The 19,614-nt window shown below is 49.1% G+C and overlaps 1 protein-coding gene across 4 annotated transcripts in view; it reads right to left on the bottom strand.

The window, feature by feature from the left end:
- LOC147240069 (uncharacterized) overlaps positions 1-19,029 on the bottom strand; it is a 54,149-nt gene extending 35,120 nt beyond the window's left edge. Inside the window, exons 1-4 of one of the 4 annotated variants that reach the window (XM_086195028.1) lie at positions 18,882-19,029; positions 3,411-5,686; positions 2,504-2,621; positions 1,337-1,880 (exon numbers count right to left, since the gene is read on the bottom strand). In XM_086195028.1, the coding sequence (XP_086051154.1) occupies positions 1,337-1,880; positions 2,504-2,621; positions 3,411-5,444 (2,696 nt within the window). In that variant the 5' untranslated portion in view covers positions 5,445-5,686; positions 18,882-19,029. Of the gene's footprint in view, positions 1-1,336; positions 1,881-2,503; positions 2,622-3,410; positions 5,687-11,756; positions 11,868-17,945; positions 18,221-18,801 lie in introns of those variants that run through there. The other 3 variants (XM_086195027.1, XM_086195025.1, XM_086195026.1) reach the window with 3 other exon arrangements.
- Between the last annotated feature and the right edge of the window lie 585 nt (positions 19,030-19,614).

The following is a 19,614-nucleotide window of genomic DNA, read 5'->3' as shown; positions in this document are numbered from 1 at the left end:
TGATACCCTGTCCACATCTGACACCCTGTCCACATCTGATACACTGTCCACATTTGATACCCTGTCCACATCTGATACACTGTCCACATCTGATACCCTGTCCACATCTGATACCCTGTCCACATCTGATATACGGTCCACATCTGATACACTGTCCACATCTGATACCCTGTCCACATCTGATATACGGTCCACATCTGATACCCTGTCCACATCTGATATACGGTCCACATCTGATACACTGTCCACATCTGATACCCTGTCCACATCTGATAGACTGTCCACATTTGATACCCTGTCCACATCTGATACCCTGTCCACATCTGATACCCTGTCCACATCTGATACACTGTCCACATCTGATACCCTGTCCACATCTGATATACGGTCCACATCTGATACACTGTCCACATTTGATACCCTGTCCACATCTGATATACGGTCCACATCTGATACCCTGTCCACATCTGATATACGGTCCACATCTGATACACTGTCCACATCTGATACCCTGTCCACATCTGATAGACTGTCCACATCTGATACCCTGTCCACATCTGATACCCTGTCCACATCTGATACACTGTCCACATCTGATACCCTGTCCACATCTGATATACGGTCCACATCTGATACCCTGTCCACATCTGATATACGGTCCACATCTGATACCCTGTCCACATCTGATATACGGTCCACATCTGATACACTGTCCACATCTGATACACTGTCCACATCTGATAGACTGTCCACATCTGATACACTGTCCACATCTGATACCCTGTCCACATCTGATAGACTGTCCACATCTGATACACTGTCCACATCTGATACACTGTCCACATCTGATACACTGTCCACATCTGATACACTGTCCACATCTGATACACGGTCCACATCTGATATACGGTCCACATCTGATACCCTGTCCACATCTGATATACGGTCCACATCTGATACCCTGTCCACATCTGATAGACTGTCCACATCTGATACACTGTCCACATCTGATACCCTGTCCACATCTGATGTAGGTCAATATCTTTTACTTTTTACGGCGCTCCGATGACTCCACAATGGATGAGATTTAAATTTAGATCAAAATATAGGTCAGGGGGAAATCCTGCTGCCAGAATATTTGAGTGTGTTAACAAGCTTGTGTTTGAGTGTGTGTGTGTGTGTGTGTGTGTGTGTGTGTGTGAGCACGTGCTCTCCTTGAACCCAAGAAGCCTGCACTGTGTTAAAAAGTAAAAATGGCTGCAAACTCGCCGGCACTCATCTGGTGACATCAGACTGCGTGGCGTCCACGTGTGTGTGACTGCATGTGTGTGTTCACCTCTTCAGAAGGTGTCCGAACACCTCCGGCTCCTCCTCCGCAGCGTACTGCTGCTTCCTGTTGTCTCCTTGCATCCTCACACTGGCCCAGCTCACCATTTCTTCCTCTTCCTCCTCATCCTCTTCATCTTCCTCTTCTTCCTGGCCTCCCCCTCTCCTGTCCTCCCCTTCTCCATCTGTCCTCCCATACGCCAGCCCCCCCAGTGGGCTGCTGCCTGTCCCTGACGTGCCCTGCACACTGCGGTTACTCCCAAAGGCGGAGTCTCCGTCGTCCAGCTCGGCCAGCAGCACCTCGTCTATGTCCGTCTCCCGGTAACAGCGCAGTGGGACGGCGTCCAGGTCGGTCTCAGAGTACTTCAGCGTTCGGCGGATGATGCCAGTTTTTGGGGACGTCCCAATCACGGCTGGGGGAGGAGTCACCAGCTCTACTTCCACATGTTGCACCTCGTGATTGGCAGAAAGCAGAGGCAAGGAGGTGGGCGGCGTCGGGGTGGGAGACTCGCTGGAGTTGCCGCTAGGAGGCGCTGTGGAGGCTTCCAAAGAATCTGCAGGGGGAGAGTTTCCCATATTAAATCTAATATTTGTGATGAGTAACTCACAATCCAATAATAATAAACGTGTCACAGCACAATTTTATCAGGATAGATAAAATAATAAGATAAATAATAATATTGGGCCTGAATATTGATCGTCTTTATTTGGCAAACACGTATCATCAGTGTTGCGTTGACATGTCTGCTGTCAGTGCCCTCAAAATAAAACTTATTTAAACAAATATCCCAATCTTAGTGATCCAAATACTGACTTTTTCCCCTGATACTGCATCAATACTCCAAACCCTAACATGGACTTCCTTTTGCAACACATCACATAAAACCGTATCAGCCTCAGTTTACAGTGCAGCGTCTCTCATCAACCCAACTCAGGTTTTTAGATGTCGCAACCTTTAAATGATGATGACGTTCTTGCAGCTTTGCTTCCATTTAACGATGATGATATCTGTCAGAGCCACTAAGTATCTGAAGCAGCAGTACAACAACAGGTCTCAACTCTTTAGAATCCGGCTGAAATCTTTGCCGAAGACGAACAAAGTCAAAACTGTAAACTGTTCCTCTGATTTGACACCAAGGCTGACAGCAGGATGTAACGGTGGAGGATGCGCTCTCACTTTTCTCCCCCCGGCTCGCAGCCTCCTCAGCGGGGGCTCCGAATAAAAACTCCCATTTGGCCCGAGCGATCCTCTGACAGTGGAGGGAGGGAACCGGCGCTGCACAGCCGCTGTCCGTCTGAAAGACACAATGAGACACACTAGAGACAAGTGCTGCAACACAGAATTAGAGGACTGGTCCCACTTTTAGGGACATGATCCCTCATTGCTGCCAGAGAGATCTCATGTATTAAAGCCACACTTGATACTTGTGACTCCAGAATGCAAAGAAGAGCCAGTCACGTCTACAGCTAAACTGTCCAAAAATGTCTCTTTAACTCAAGTGCATCATTCGGAGCATGTGGATAGAAAAAGAAGATGTGGATTATACCTGATGAGTTTGAAAATGGACGTCCCTGGACAGTTTATCTGTTGTTAGCCGTCAGTCTCCGTTAGCTTCAGGCTAAATATACATGGCATTCTGAGAAGTGATGCAGGAGGGAGAAACACCTTTATGAGCTCAAGACTTCTGTTAGAGAGAACTGGAAAGGCAAAATCCACTTGCTGGGTGCATATACGTGATTCCAGTATGTCAAAAATGATTTTACAACCATTACAAATAATGTAAATAATTACATACAAAATCTAAGTTGATACTTGGTCTCACATCAAAATATGTGTATTATATTGTTACATTTCCCAGCCCGAATCAAACTGTGAGATTTTGGTGAACTGTCACACTTCTAAACGAGGCAGAAGCCCAGGTTTTAGGGACCACCAGAGATGTAAAGATCTGCTGCTTCTTCTATGGTGCGAACCCCACCAGGTTCTGAACTCAGGTGTTTACGCCACTCAGCTCAGCCCAAAGACCATTTAGAATTTGCAGCTTTGTGGGTTCCAGATTTGGCCCCATCCAGCCGTTACACACCTGTATTCCTGAGGTGGCGGCTCCGGTCTCATTGCTCTGGTGGCTGGACTGACTGGACTCTGGGGACACACAGTCCCTGTCCCCCAGGCTGCCTGTTACCCCACTGGAGCTCCTCGACGACGATCCTCCCACTGCTCCGTTTGGCTCCACCTCCTGAGGATTCTCCACCCTCTGCAGGTTCGGCTGCTGCTCTGCTACAAAACCCTCCACCTCATTGCCCTCCCCTTCCTCGTCACAGCCCTCGTCCTCCTCAGGAGAGTCCAGCACCACAGGTCCCAGCAGCAGGATCTCTCTCCGCCGCTGCTCAGCTCGTTTCTGCTGAGCTGCAGGGCTGAGAGGCCTCCGCCGTCGGCTGGACTGACGATCCGGAGTTTGGCCACTGTTGGATATGAACACAGAGTCGGTGCCCGTGCTGTTCATCACATGATCCCCCCACTGCTGCCTGGACGTCCAGCTGACTGGCGTCTCCTCGACCCCTTGATTGATGAAGAGTCTTCGAGCGAGCTCAGTGCAGTCCCCTCTCTCGAACCCGCTCGGGTCTCCTCTCCAGTCCATGCTTGGGGACCAGGAGTCGCCGGTGTACTGTGGCGGCTGGCGCCGATGTAGGGTGGGGGTATCTGGAGCTCGCAGCTCAGCTTGGAATAGCCTGGGGTCCCTCATGGGGGAGCTGAGCTCAGTGGGAGGATGAGAGGGACGGAGGACACGTGAAGGAAGGGCGGGGGAACTCTGATGCTGGGACTTCTGAATGCACTTTTCAGGCTGGTGAGAATCGGTGTTGTCGGTTGCTGGCATGTTTAAAGGGATGTTCATTTTAAACTGTTGTGCATTTGGTGCAGATTTGTGACATTCTCCGTAGCTTGAGCTGCTCACAAGGTCACCTAAAGAATTGTGCAACGAGGATCTCCTGGCCTCAGTGAAAACAGAAGAGACTTTGGTGGCTTCCTCGGCCAGCCGGCGAGCTACGACCGGGCTGTGAGCCGGCGAGGAAGATTTACTGTCACTTAACTGGTTCAAGCCCTCGACTACATTATTGCCAAGTTGGTGAGGTGAGCTGCTTCTCTTGCAGAGGTTATGTACCTGTTGTTTGGTGGCTGGACTTTCTGTCACAGCCCCTCCAGACCAGTATGGAGGACTCTGCGTGTGAGGAGACTTCCTTGACTGGGAGGATAGCTGGTCTGAGGCTAAGCTCCGAGGCAGCCCAGCCTGGCCTCTCTCTGTGACATGGTCTTTAGGGTTTGTTTTCTGGCACTGAACAGGAGACCCGGCCCAGGACTGACATCGTGGCTGTTTGTTGTAGCATGAAAATGAGGTGTGCTCAAGTGCGTGGGCCAGTTTAATCCTCAGTAAAGGCGAACCAAACTCCTCCACAGCCCTTTGGGTAGCTGCCCTGCCAATGGGGTCCCATGGTGGCTGGCGGAGGCCGAGGGAGACCATCTGCTGGTGACTTCCTGGAGAACCTGGAGATGGGAAGGCCAGCTTGGGGCTGGAACTGCAAGAAGAACTGGGGCTCCCAAACCAGACTGGGTCACTGAAGCGTTTGTGAGGGTGGGAGGTGGATCTTTCCTCTCTGCTGCCTCTGTTGCATGGACTGTCCAAAGTCTTCACATTAGACTTTTCAATGTAACTGAAGGTGACCACAGACCTCTTCCCATCGCTCACGTCCTCCTGGTCACACCGTTGGCAGTTGGGAGATGTGTGAAGGACAGGGACCTTTCCAGGCGTTGGTGGGGAGTGAAGGGCCGAGGGGGAACTCCAGCGCTGGGTGGCGGTGGGAGATTGGCGGCTGCTGGCTTGCTGGAGCTGAATGTTAACAGTGTTTGGAGAAGGAGACTGGATGTTGTGAACCCGATGATGAACGGTGGTGGTCTCGGTGGTGGTCTGGTTTGCTAGCTGAGATAGGAGCTCAGCAGGACTGTCCTGAACCGATTGAGCAATCCCTTCTTCGTTTTCTCCAAAGGCCCCCTTCCCTGCATTCTGCTCTGGAGCAGACCTCACTTCCACGTACAGATGAAGGACTTTTCCAGACTGGGACATGACCTCCTATCAGCTAGTAATGAGGACAACCAGAAATGGAGCAGAGAGGAGAAACAGGCTGGGTGGGAGAGACGCCTCTGTCCTCCTTGTCGTCTATTTGTTGGTTTGGTTTTTGTTTGTCTGCTGGTGAGAGTTTATTTTTAGATGGTCTTTCTTCTCCCTCCCACAGCGTCCGTGTAGACACACAGCCAGAGGACAAACGTGCCCACGGGACGCCTCCGACAGCTCGCTATTCCTCATACCTGTGAATGAAAGAAAGAAGGAGTTGTTAACTTATGTATTCTCTTGTGTCTTGTTACACTTTCATCATGTAAGATTAAATTCCTCCCATTATATTACTGAAACTACATTGAAATGTAAGTATGGAGTGTAGAATACTCTTTTCTTAATAATATTTATATTATTGCTTCTTTGGTCCCAAATATTTAAAAGAAATTCAGCATGGAGGGCAAAAAAAATGAACTCCATTGTGCATCAAAGCCCTTTGAAGATTGGAAAAGATGATTCTTTATCAGACCCCCGACAGAGACATTTGCAGTGTTCAGCCAGCGAAGGGGAGTGCAAAAATAGAACTTCAGTAAATAGTCATAAATAATATATACATAACATGCAATGTAAGTGTTAGGGAGTATAAAAATAGAAAAGGCCACTGTGGACACAAAGTACGTGGTGTCCACAGAGCAAGTCTGCAAGTAATTAAAGGAACAAGCATATTTCAAGGAAAAGTCTTTTATTGTCCATCGTCCCCAGAGACAGACAAGAAAACCGAGTCCCTCTTCTAGAGAGCTGAGACCCAGGCTAGTTAGCTTAGCACAGTGAATGGTAGTGGGTGGGAAGTGTTAGCGTAGCTCCGTCTCTGCCTGCATTAATATCAGGAGGGTTGTGGTAACCTTGGTGATGAATACCAGTTTAACATGAGAAGACGTTGTAGTGGTAGAATCAGACACGTAGCTGGAACTACTTTCCTGACTGGGCGCAGTGATTTGACGCAGCACCTCCAAAGCTCCACTGGAACTTGGGTCAACAGAACCAAAGGTTTGTTGAGGACTAGAAGAGCGACTGCTGCTACTGATGATGATGAGGAGGAGGATTCCTGCTGGACACCAGCATCCTGGACCTGAGCTAGCTGATGCTAACACTTCCCACTCACTACCAGCCATTGGGCTAAGCTAAGTAGCCTGGACCTGAGCTAGCTGATGCTAACACGTCCCACCCACTACCAGCCATTGGGCTAAGCTAACCAGCCTGGACCTGAGCTAGCTGATGCTAACACTTCCCACCCACTATCAGGCATTGGCCTAAACTAAGCAGCATCTTGGACCTGAGCTAGCTGATGCTAAAACCTCCCTGCCACTACCAGTCACTGTGCTAAGCTAACTAGCGTGGGTCTCAGCTCCTTTGTAAACCCCAGATCTGAGCAGCCTGGATTCTCCTGCTCACATCAGCATCTCCAGGAGACATGGTACCTCAGTTGGTACATGGTGTCAGAGATAACGCGCAGACATCCTACTGAGACAGGAAGCAGGAAATGACCCCTCACGTTCTCCCTGGCGCTCTGACTCACCAGTGTTAAGACCTGCTGACAGGATTTTATGAGTGCTCCATGAAACAATACCAGCCAGAAACTAATCAATTGAGAGAGTCTCTGAGTGTCAGGATAGCCAGGATGAAATGAGAGTCAGATTACCACAATCTGATCAGGTTTTATTTTTAGAACTGTTGTTAAAGTAACGCATCAATGATAGAAAGACTTCTGTGTGCCAGGAGAACCGGCTCATTCCATCAGTCTTCTTCAGACCCCCGAGGACGCACATGACCCAGTTTGGGAGTCATGTCTCTAGCTCAAGGCTGGTCAAAGTAGGGCTCGTGGGCCAATTATTTTGAATAATCATCATTTTTAACAGTCCTAATGATAGAGACAATTTGAACACACAGAGTCGATCACTGTTCATGCAGTTTTCCTTCTAAGTGAAGTAAAAGGCTCTTTAAATATTCCCAGTTATCAAATATCTTTGGCATTATTTGACCAGGCATCGGTGACCTGCAGCACCTTACTGAGGCTCGGTTGACCGTCACTCAAACTTGTGGCGTAAATTTGTTATTCAACGATGTGAAAACTTCAATAATATTTCATAAAGAGAACTTGGGACTGTGTAGTCGTGCAAACCACTGTTAAATTTCAGGTTTTTATTGTCTCAGAGAAAAAGTCAAGATGAACTAACTTATGTAACAGGACATTTGGATACACACCAAACACCTAACTTCTACCGCACAAATGTCCTTTTATTCTATTTTTAGATCGGTGCGATCACTGGCCATTCTCTAAACTCAAACCAGCTGAATTCATGTTCGCAGTCATGCCTCTCTCCACGCCAGCAACACCGCCGACAACAGAACTCCTGTGTTTAAAACAGCCACACAAACCAGACCGGTGGACTCCAGACGGCTGCCAGCGCCGACAGCTTGGGGTCGCCTTATGTTGGCGGCGGGGGGACAACCAATGTGTTGAAAATCCAAGTGGACAGAACAAAGAGAGCTTGTGAGAGACTTGGCATACTTGCCCTCCTTGACCCGACTCCCTTCAAACTAACCAAACTCACCAGTCCTCCGTGTTTGACCAGTAAGCGAACAGTTTTGACGCCGTTTGCACGTTGGATTTGTTAATAAAGCCTTGGAACATACAATCATGCTTCGTCCTCACGGGCAACTTTTACTGCTTCTCCATCTGTCACGTTTTCTGTCATTTTCACACCTTAGAGCCACTGTTCCCGTGGCGACACCGTCACAAAGAGCCCTTTGTCCTGTTGCTGGAGGCTCTGAGGGGTCGCAAAGGTGTGAGGAGACCACGTGGCTCCTTGGTTCCATTGTGAACAACGAGCTGTAGTCTGATTTGTCATCTCTGTCACCACTAATAGAGAAAGAGCTCATCCAAGCTTTTCCAGAACATAAATGAAAGCCTTCTTCAGGCCGTAGCTGCTCGGGTTCCTGTAGCAAACCTAATTTGGAGCTTTGCGATAAATTATTTGTCAGTGAGAACGTTCAGAATGAATCAAATATGGTTCATGAACTGGTACCGGTCCTGTTCCCCCCGGTGGGATAAGCCTATGAAGGAGGGGACTAGGTACGAGAGCAGCAATCTGCTCTCCAGTAACAGATGAGATGAACTTGTTTCAGCAAAACTAAACAATGATTCTTGATGAAAACTAGAAATGTCAGGTAGAAGGACAAACTCTCCTCTGACGGGGCAGTAGGACTGTTTCCTGGCGAGGGCTGACTGTGGCCTTAACTCGCTGCTGCAGTGCGACCCTCCAGTTCGCTGACATCCGTCCAACTTGGCAGCCGTTGTGGTGGCACCATCACCAGTGAGCCAGGGGAACCGACAGAAACTGACATTAGCACTCGCCACCTGCCACGCTCGGCCAGATTTACACCACAACTCCTCCATCACACCTAACAGCTGAATGGATTACGCCACAATTAAATTAAAATTCATGAATTTATGGAGTGTGTTTGTGTACATTTTTACAGAATTAGTTTTTCTTGTCAATTGACAGAAAGCTCGGTCCTACGTGACCAGGACAGACCAGGACTGAGCGACGGCGCTCGACAGTGGAGAGAAAATAAACTCCGACAGGTCACCGATGTGTCTCAGCTCCTCAAGTTCAACATGCGACTCACTAATGTGAACAGTGATTTATGGGTTATTTTGTGAACTCCAGCCCAACACCAAGAAGTTGGGAACAAAATCACAGATGTCTAAATATTTGGGGTATTCTTTCGTATTTATTCACAGGATCTAAAGACACCAACAACCTGAAGCTGATGGAGCTGAAGCTAACAACCCACCGCCATTCATTGTGCTAAGCTAACTAGCATGGGTCTCAGCTCCCTGGACGAGGTGATCTCTGGCCTTCTCTCTCTGAGGACGATGGACAATCAACGACTCACTAAAAGATGGTGTGTTAATTTGAGCCGATCACCTCATCGTGGATCAATGTACTTTTTGGGTTAAAGTCTATAAAATGAAGAGCTGACTGTCTTGTCATCTCAAGTTTACTGAGCTCAAGGTGTCCTTCATCTTGACCAAAGATAAACGAAGACATTCCCACCAACAGATGAACAACAGCCAGGTTTTTGATGACTGATTCATGTGACAGACTGATGAGTTTCCCCACGTTCTATGTTCTGCACAGATATTGTTGTTGCATTTCAAAGGGGTTCTGTCTGGCCTTGGGGGGGGGGGGGTGCTGTAACATCAACATCTCTACTGATTCCAAGCTCACACGTCCAGTTCTGGAGGGAATTCAGCGTTTCAGTTAAAGAGGCGACCCTGGACCTGCACACCCAGGATCCAGTCTTGACACACAGAGATAAACAAAAGGCCTCCGCTGTTCCGTGCGGATGACTCATCCCTTGTTGTTGCTATCAAGCAGACACACACTTCTTGACACACCACATCAGCTCCTTCAGCCTGGACATTTATGAGTCAAATCACACAGGTAATTAAACCCTAGCCAACTCTAATATAAGTTCCCCGGATACGACGGCTGCAGGTGTGTGTTTGTGCGCACGCGCGTGTGTGTGTCGGGGGTGGTGTCGTGCTAATATTAGCTCTCAGCTTATGTGTAGCTGGCACTGAGCACTAGCAGTATTGGATACATGACAGGTTGAGCAGTTAAGGCCGGAACACATTAAAACCAGAGGATATTTTTATGAAGCTACTGGGGAGAGCGAGGGGGGGGGGGGGCTCGTTTTAACCCCCCCCCCCTCGCTCTACAGTAATTGAAAGACACCATTGATTTCCCCACATGCAATATTAGGTTACCTCAGATTTGGCACAGCTGCCTACTCATGCAAATTCCCAAGGAAGGAGCGATAGCTCACGTCACACCCCCTATGTCTCCCTGAACCGTGGCGGCGCCATACAGAATCCTGACTAACGCAGCAGACCGGCGCTGAGGCGGAAGGAACCTCAGCACCGACCGCAACGTGAGACCAATAGGAGACAGTCGCTTTTGTCTCAGCCCTCGTTTAAGATCTTCAATATTTTTTCCTCTCTGTTGTTATTCTGAAATAACAACTTGGGGTAAAATCCAACAGAACACGAGAAATCTAAATCTCTTAGAAGCCAGAAAACCCACTGTGGTGTTGATATTGTTACTCTCAAACCACCAGGACAGTTTGTCGTGCACTGATTTTGTCTTTCTTTGCTCGTCGTTTCTCGTGGAGTTGGAGTCTGAGCAGGACTGGGCTCTAAAGCTCGGCAATGTCGGGGTCCTGACCCAAAGATGCTGATATTAGAGAGAACCAATTCACAAGCACTCAAGCGGTGCCAAATCTTGGTTCCTGAGAGTAAAGACAAGTCTGTTCCTGAGCGCCGGGGAGTGGGAATCGTCTCCCGGAATGCTTGTCACACTCCAAATACGTCACGCAGGAAGCGTTCGTAGAAAAACTATGAACATCCTTGATCCAAGTCCAAATACGTCTCCCCTCTGTTGATGGAGGTTCTTCTCGCGATGTCAAATGACACCTGACAGGTGTTTTATGGATGAGTCTGAGAGGGTTAGTAGAATGGAATGCACCAGCTGGCCAGCCGCCCTGATCTGCAGATATCAGCATCATGTCTGAAAAGAACCATTTGGGTCGAGCCCGGACGGAGAGCTCAGTACCCCACAGGAGAATAAAAGCACTGAGAAACGTAATTTGAAATATTCACAGCCCGAGGGAAACGAGGAAACCTGCAGCATTGCAAACTCACACCACAGACACATGCACAGCGCGGGGGGAGTTACAAACTCCTCCAAAGTGTAAGCAGCGTTCAGTTTGCTGCCTGATGGCGGTTGACCAGAGGAGTGATGCGATGATGAGATCATCGCTGTCACTCTACACTCCTGCTGAACTGGAGAGGCTTTAGCCAACACCGCTCATGTTAAACAGAATGTACAGACATGTTCCCACATGGTGATTGCACCCAGAATAGTAACCCCACATTTCATACCCACTTACACCTACACACACACACGCACGCACGCACACACACGCATGCACGCACACACACACACACACACGCATGCACGCACACACACACACACTCACACGCACGCACGCACACACACGCATGCACGCGCACACACACACACACACACACACACACGCATGCACCCACGGTACTTCAGCGTCTTGTGGTCATCTACATCATCATCCTGTCAACTACGCGCTGGCTGGTCTCCATCGACCCCCAGCAGACAAAAACCCTCTCATCTCCTCTCGTCTCTTCTCGTCTCTTCTCCTCTCTTCTCCTCTCATACTCACCTCTCATCCTCTCTTCCTCCGTGCAGGATTCACACCTCCCACATGCTTCATCATCCTCCTTCCTAGCCCCTCTTCCTTCCCTCTCATCCTCCTTCCCTCAGTGCAGACCTGTCCGTCCAGCTAGCCGACAGCAGCACTCACACGCAGCCAATTACCATGCTCACATCACCTCGGCCCCGCCCCCTTCTTCCTCCCCTATGCCTTCCACATACGTGCTGAGTCAGTGTGGAGTAGATCAGGGACCACCTCCAGCCGGAGCACAGCTCAGAATGAAGGCGTGAATGTGAGGAAGGAGACGTGTGGTCTGCAGGGCGGGAGCATCTCAAGCATGTGTGAGCTCCTCCTCTCCAACACGATGAGGAGGAAATGAGGATCTCTAGTTGGTGATTACAGCAATCATTAACTGGGAAGCACCCAGGGAGCGCATCCCCCCACCAAGGAGCTGCGTGGAGTATGAACCCAGAATTATCTGATCAACTGACAAATGTGGGTCTACCAGATCACCGATCCAGAACATGACCTGTACTGTCCTGGAGCTAAAACGAACTTTTAGCCAGAGTCTTTTATTGTCCATCTTCCCCACAGACAGACATGAAGATAGAGACGCTTCTCTAGGGTGATTTGACGCAGCACCTCCAAAGCTCCACTGGAACTTGGGTCAACAGAACCAAAGGTTTGTTGAGGACTAGAAGAGCGACTGCTGCTACTGATGATGATGATGAGGAGGAGGATTCCTGCTGGACACACCAGCATCCTGGACCTGAGCTAGCTGATGCTAACACTTCCACCCACTACCAGCCATTGTGCTAAGCTAACTAGCCTGGACCTGAGCTAGCTGATGCTAACACTTCCCACCCACTACCAGCCATTGTGCTAAGCTAACCAGCCTGGACCTGAGCACACATTAGTGTCAGAATCAGACACATAGCTGGAACTACTTTCCTGACTGGGATTTGACACAGCACCTCCAAAGCTCCATGCCAATCTGATACTAGTTTACGTTCACACTTCCCACCCACTACCATTCATTGTGCTAAGCCAACTAGCGTGGGTCTCAGCTCCTTAGAGAAGGGTCTCTGTCTTCTCGTCTGTCCCTGAGGACGATGGACAATAAGGGACTTTCCCTGAAAGTTGTAAAGGTGTAAGAACAACAGAACCTTTAGAGAACGTTCCTGAAGGGGCACCTATTTGCTGGGACGTGTCTGTCTATAATCCTGAAATTTGACTGATTGCTATGCTAACAACAAAAACTGTCAGTCCAACTTGTGAAAATATCCAGCAAGACAAGTGGGACCCGGCAGCTCTCTGCAGCAGACACACGGGCTCCCCAGGCTCAAGACCAACAGGTTCACATTTTACTGCACCAACGGCTCTTCATCCACTCTGACTCAACTCCTCTGCAGCACTTTATCCCCCCCCCCCCCCAGTGGATTAAGTACTTTAACAAACAAACACAGTCTCCTTTTACTCTGGAGGTTGTTGTGATGTTACAACCTTTCTTCTGTGTTAATCTTGTTGTTGTTGTGACTCACCGCTGCAAACCAAATTTCTCCTCGAAGCAACAAAACCATCTGACAAGACCGCAACCAAGTGGTGATATCAGAACTGAAACCTGGGGGTCAGAAACAGCCCCAACATGCATGCTGACCCTCCCTCACTCACGGGTGTCTGTGCTCTCAAGGCTGGTTATCTGGTTATCCAGTTGGGGGAGGCGGGGTGGTGGTGGTGGTGGTGGTGGGGGGGGGGGGGGGGGGGTCTGGCCCTGAGACTACGTCCCCTCAGATTTACTACCAGTGATAAACTACGGCCTTCACTGCCTCCACCGTCAATCCTGTCAATCCTGCTGCTGGGGAGGAAATCAAGGCTTCACCGACTCCCACAGGCTGTGAGGTTGTTGATGAAGTCGATGTTATCTGATAAAAAGAACCTAAATTATGAGATTTTTTAAAAATCATTGTTCCTAGTTGAAATTTTTAGACTTTCTATCTCACAACTTTGACATTTTGAACTCAGTTCTGACTTTTGATGTCACAATCACTGAGTCTTTTTTCTCCATCTCCTTCTTTTACAGTTGAGACCGAGCTTTTACTCCCACACCGAAAACAATATTTTGAGATCATGACTGACATTCTCAAAAAAACAACAACAAATTCACTGATTAATATCAATGAAGAAACTTTACAAGGGAGGCAAGTGTAGTGAAACAGAAAGTACAGTACCTCCCTTCTAAGAGGGTTAGGATAGAATACACAGTTCTCCTTCGAGGAATCGAGGATTCTGCACGTCTTGGACTATTAGCCTGAACAGCCCCAGATGTGGAACCTTTGACCTCTATTCGCCCTTGGAGCCAGCAGCTGGAGTGTCTCCACAGTCAGAATCCTGCCGCGTCATCGATCACGTCCGACTAACGATATCAGCTAATCCTCCCTGCCACAGAAAGTGGATCAAACTCCCAGCTAAAGCAGCTTAGATTGACTTGTAACACCTCCAGGAGTTTGGGGATGTTTGGCAGCGACCTGAGGGGATGCAGCGTCATCATTTCTCAGGAGAAAAGCTCTATATTTATATTTGTCAGCGCATTCTTCCACCTCAACAAAGGACGCCAGTCAAGAGTTTGGCAGCGGCACACATGGAGCAGGTGGGAATGACAGGCAGCTCTGCAGCGCCTCCACCTCCTCGTCAGCACTTGTGAGGCCGGCGAGTCTCCCACCGCTGCTCCATTCCCGATGAACGTTAAGGACAATCAGGTTAAAAGATGACGCCATTGCTTCCACTCTGCTTCCTGAACTTGAGGAGTCCTACAGAGATGAACATCAATCGACTCACCAAATGTCCTGCACTATCAATTGTCTTTACTCTTCACAGCACACTGTATTTCATAAATGGTGGTGAAATGGTGTCTTCGATTAATTACCTTTGATTTGGTGACGGAGATGCAGCCCTTATTAGAAATCATGAAACCACCTGCTACTGGACACTTGTTGTTGTGAGTTATGAAACACTTCAAATCCTCGTTCACACAGTTTGAGTGACCAGCGTGACAAAACTAGACTGCGTTTCAGCACACAGCAAGGAGAAAGCGTCTCTTCATCAGATTTGTGTTTCATTAATCACACAGGATCCAGGCCACTGCAAAGTGCTCCATCTGCACAGCAGCCAGCAGCCAGCAGCCAGCAGCCAGCAGCAGACGTCCGCTCATTCTGGGGAATCACAGCAGGGCTGTAAAAGCAAATGCTCCCCTCCATCACACATGCTCCCTCCTATCCAAATGCTCAAAGGCTCCTTTCATTGCCGACACTCTCACCTCTGAAATACACCCACCATCACCATCATCACCGTCCTCACCCCTGAAACGTGTTGGATATCATGAGCAGAACAGGCACGGTGATGATGGTGATAACTTTCAATTCCAGCCAGATCTGCTCGTTCTTGGGTGGAAAACTAAACAGACAGAGATGATGGGCTGGGGAGAGGGAGCTCAGAGCGGGAGAGTGTAGGAAGACATCCAAACGGACGTGGGAAGGAGAAGCAACAAGCCTGCTCTGGTCACTAACGCTGCTTTCTCACACACCAGAATAGGAACCAGGAAGAGCTGATGGGAACGCTGTTCAGCACCTTGTTATCTCAGATCGCAGCACTCACAAGCCGTCCATGTGTCCCCTGCTTCCTACAATGCAACCTTTCATTGTCCCGCCAAGCACCAGCCTGCTGATCCTTCCCTCCAAAAGCACAAATTTAGAAACAATTCTACTTTTAGCAGTGAAGCTCCTGACAGCAGCAGGTCAGGTGGTCCGCGTGTCATCTGTCGTGTCAGCTGTTGGGGTCCCAGTACAGATGATGTGGTCCCGATGACATCATCAATCCTAGACCACCGGCTCTCACTGACTTTGCTGGTTCCCAGTTCTCAGCAGGACACCAGTGGATCGCTCCCCCCAGGTGGGAAACGAGTCCTTGAGCTGCGGCCCTTTCATCACATGACCCTGACCCTGTTCAAGTGGAGGCACACAGGAAAACGTTCTCCTGCCCTCTCAGCTGACAACAGGATCTCAGGGGTCATCGGGAATCTCAGAGTCCACAAATGCAACGGGTCTTTCTTAACTGTTGCTCTTAACTCCTCCTGCAGTTCCCAGCGTGTTTCGCTGGCTGCCATGTTACGAAATTGTCAGCTGAACAGAGCGACACTGCGTTAACTCCCAGCTGGTACAGTCGTTAAAGGGCTAGTCCAGCAGTTTAACAACAAATGTTTCCTGGACCACCACAAAAATTACTAGTGAACGTTCAATATCCAGGAATTTACAGTCCTGGGACACTGAGCATCACGGTTCAGATACGAGGTTGGACCTGGACATGACAACACGTCCCACAATCACCCAGCTGACACTCGCTGTTCAAATGGGTCTCAGGTGAGGTGAACAGGAGTGCAAATAACCTCCGAGGCGTGTTCTGATCCACCACTCAGACCAGTTCCGGAGTCGGTCTGGGACTGTTTGTCTGCTAATGTGTCCGAACGACAGTCGCAGGAAAAGATGTTCCAGGTCTTCCAGGTTGTTTTGGCAACAATGCGTTCACGTATGTAGGAGCTGGTCCACACTCAGCAGGCACACAGCTCGATTGTCTGGCGACAGACTGACGCATGGGGCCCTTTGACCTTGTGGCAGGATTGACGAAGGCAGGAATGGAACCAAGTGAGTCTCACTCGGATCTCCCAAGATGTGAACAGGGCCAATGTTTCATTGAATGAAGTTCTGCAGTGTAACAAACACTCGCAGTTTAGCGCAGCTGACTTGTGGAGCAGCAGGTTCCTCAGAGACGCTGTGACATGCAGCCCTGCAGTGCTGATGGAGCAGGTGAGTGTTTCACCTCTGTCCCTGGGCAGGGAAGTGAGAAGAAAAGACTCTTTTTCTGGAGTCTAGACTCAGCCTCTGGTGGGATTCACAAACCGCCACAGATGAAGATAAAATGCTTCCAGCTGCTTCTGCTCTCTGCCTTCGAGGGGACATTTGACAGGGTCTCCATGCAGCTCCGTCCTCTCTGAGCTGCAGAGGAGAGGGGACTTTTCCTGCAACGTAATCCAACAGCAGCAGCTTACATTAGGCTGCAGCCAAATTTAATCCTGTTGTATATTTAGCTGTATGTCGAGAAAAAAAGCATGCTACATTCATTAACGCTGCAGCTAGCTTGTGATTCACTGATGAATATGCATCAGATGTTTGAAGATGTTTTGTTTGTCACAGCAGAACCCAACAGCTCAGAGGAAACATCCACGTCCTTTCAGCTCCCTGGTATCTGAACAAGCTCGTCCTTCATCTTCCACACTCAGCATGTTGCCACTAGATGTGCATTGCTGTCATATTTACTTGGCGCTACTTTGCATGTGTGCAAGCGAGTCCGCCATCTTGAATCGCTACGTATAGAAACACCACTTTGACGAGCCAGCTGACGGCGGACGTTCGACCAGGTCTACACCAGTGCACCTCCAGAGTAAAGTTAGACTCCTCTCCCATTACCAGGGAGACACAACCACTGGGACTCATGGATGAACTAGAAAGACTTTGTGGTCAGAGGTCACTGTGACACACACACACACACACACACACACACACACACACACACACACACAAATCAAGAAAGCGTCCAACCACCTTGCAGTATTTCTACTTCTGTCTTGCATGAAAGGGGAAAAACGATCCTTGACTAACAAAATGTTACAAATCAAAGTTTTTTGCTTTCATTCGACATGAAATGAGGAAAATGGACAAATATTTGAGTTTGGAAGAATTTAATCTTCCAAAGCAACCATCCGGCGTGTTGACGGAGCAGAGCATGTGATGACACTGGCTGTGTATTCACCTGAGTGTCTGAGCTCAGGTGACGACATCTACAGTCGCCTCACGTACACAATCAACACTCAGGAGCCAACTTTTCCTGCCAAGGACAGAACTTCCATCTGCAGGGGTGACAGCGGCGCTGGAGGTGGAGGTGAGCGGCACGCACGGATGCGTCAGCGCTGCCGAGGGGTTTGACCTTTCTCTAACCGATCCGCATCCTACAGGTCCGGCACGGTGATGCAGTGCCCTCAACTCACGCTCTTGCTGCATGGATCCTCGGATCCCGATTACATGGAGCTGCAGCTGAAGACATGGCGTACTCGATCCCTCATCCGCTCACTCGACAGACGCAGCTACTTACCAGGAGATGGAGATTAGTCTGGAGCGGCGCTGCTCTACCCGGCGCCACAGACCATCAGATGCTGTTGCATCGCCGCCTGCTGCAGGCAACACGCTGACAGAGCCACTGCAGTCCACATTTATCCGCCTCCTCCAGCTCCTGCTGTGTGCGTGTGTGTGTGCGTGTGCGTGTGTGTCACGTCAGGTGGGAAAGGACGTGATGCTGTGAAATGGACGGATCATTGTCAGGTTGTTGCGGCTCTCAGACATCTCAACTCTGTCTCCCCTCCTCGTCTCTCCCATGCAGCCTCCCTCCTCTCCCTCCCTCCCTCCCTCGCTCCCTCTCCACTGGGCTGGGCATGCCCAGTCCCTGCCTCCTCCTCCTCCTCCTCCTCCTCCTCTTCCTCAGCAGCACTTCATTACATGCAGACATGAGTTGTGTGCTAAGTGTGTTATCAGGGGTAACAAACCAGGTTTATTTGTGTCATTGTGTCAACAAAACCAGTTGCCCCTTGTGTGTTTGACCCACAATCTACCAACGTGGCACACAAGCAGGATCCATCAAGAAGATTCACGGCAAACAAACACACCTGATGTGGGAGCAGCAGTGGTGTTGTTCTTACATTGGATGCCTAAAAAGAGTCTGAAGAGAACTGAACTACTTCTGGAATCCCTCAAGAGAAACATTTAAAATAAAGCACAAAACAATATATGAACAACTGATCAGAAAAGTGACAAATATGTGAAATAACCTGCTTCAGAAAAACATCTCAGTGTTGGGCACCAGTGTAGGGATGAGAGAAGTTCTGACACAGAACTCTACCTGACATAATTCTCTTACAGAACCGTTCATGTGCTCTGTCTTTACTGATATTTACCCCGACACTCGCGTGTTTCCTCAGAATTCACTCCAACGCACGAGTCACCTGAGACACATCGTCGTGAAGATCTTACTCACCGTTGTTCCGGGTGACAACAGCAGTCTCGCTTCAGGGGTTCCCGGCTGCTGCAATGCCGCATCCTGCCCTGTGCTGCCACCTGCCGGCCGAGGAGGGAACCGCGCCAGTCAAAGCGCTGCGGGCTCCTCGATCCGCCGCCGCCTCCTGCTTGGCGTTGACCCTGAAATAAAAGCGAGGAGGTCGTCAGTCTGGAAAATGATGTTGTTGCTTTGTCAATGTGGGAGATGTTGAGAAACATAAAATATAAATATATCTAGAATGAAACACTTTACTTACTTTAGTGTTGTTGTTGTTGTAAGTATACTAATAATGTTGGTTCTTTTTCTTCTTCTTCTTCTTCTTTTACCCAAACACGCAACTGCATTTCATGTGATTTTTTTCAACGACTCACCATCAGGTGTCTTGAACTTGCAAACATGTTTTTTTTCCCCTCCTGAAGACAAAACCAGCCACGTATATTTAGCTTGAAGCTAACAGAGACTGACGGTTAACAACAGCTAAACTGTTCAAAAACGTAATTTTACAAGCCCTTCGGGTCATCTTTTGGTACGAGCCACATCTTCTTCATCCAGCTGTCAGAGCAGTGATACACAAAACCCTTGGATTTAGAGGTAGAAGACCTCAGCTAGGCATTACATGCTAGTTCAGCTCCAGGCTGGTTAGCTTAGCCCAATGGCTGGTAGTGGTTGGGAAGTGTTAGCATCAGCTAGCTCACATCCAGGCTAGTTAGCT

The sequence above is a fragment of the Aulostomus chinensis genome, chromosome 23 (genome assembly GCF_037954235.1).
Source record: "Aulostomus chinensis isolate RoL2024-O1b breed Wild chromosome 23, RoL_Achi_v1.0, whole genome shotgun sequence".
In the NCBI taxonomy this organism is placed as follows: domain Eukaryota; kingdom Metazoa; phylum Chordata; class Actinopteri; order Syngnathiformes; family Aulostomidae; genus Aulostomus; species Aulostomus chinensis.
This window is presented reverse-complemented; position numbering and strand designations above follow the sequence as displayed.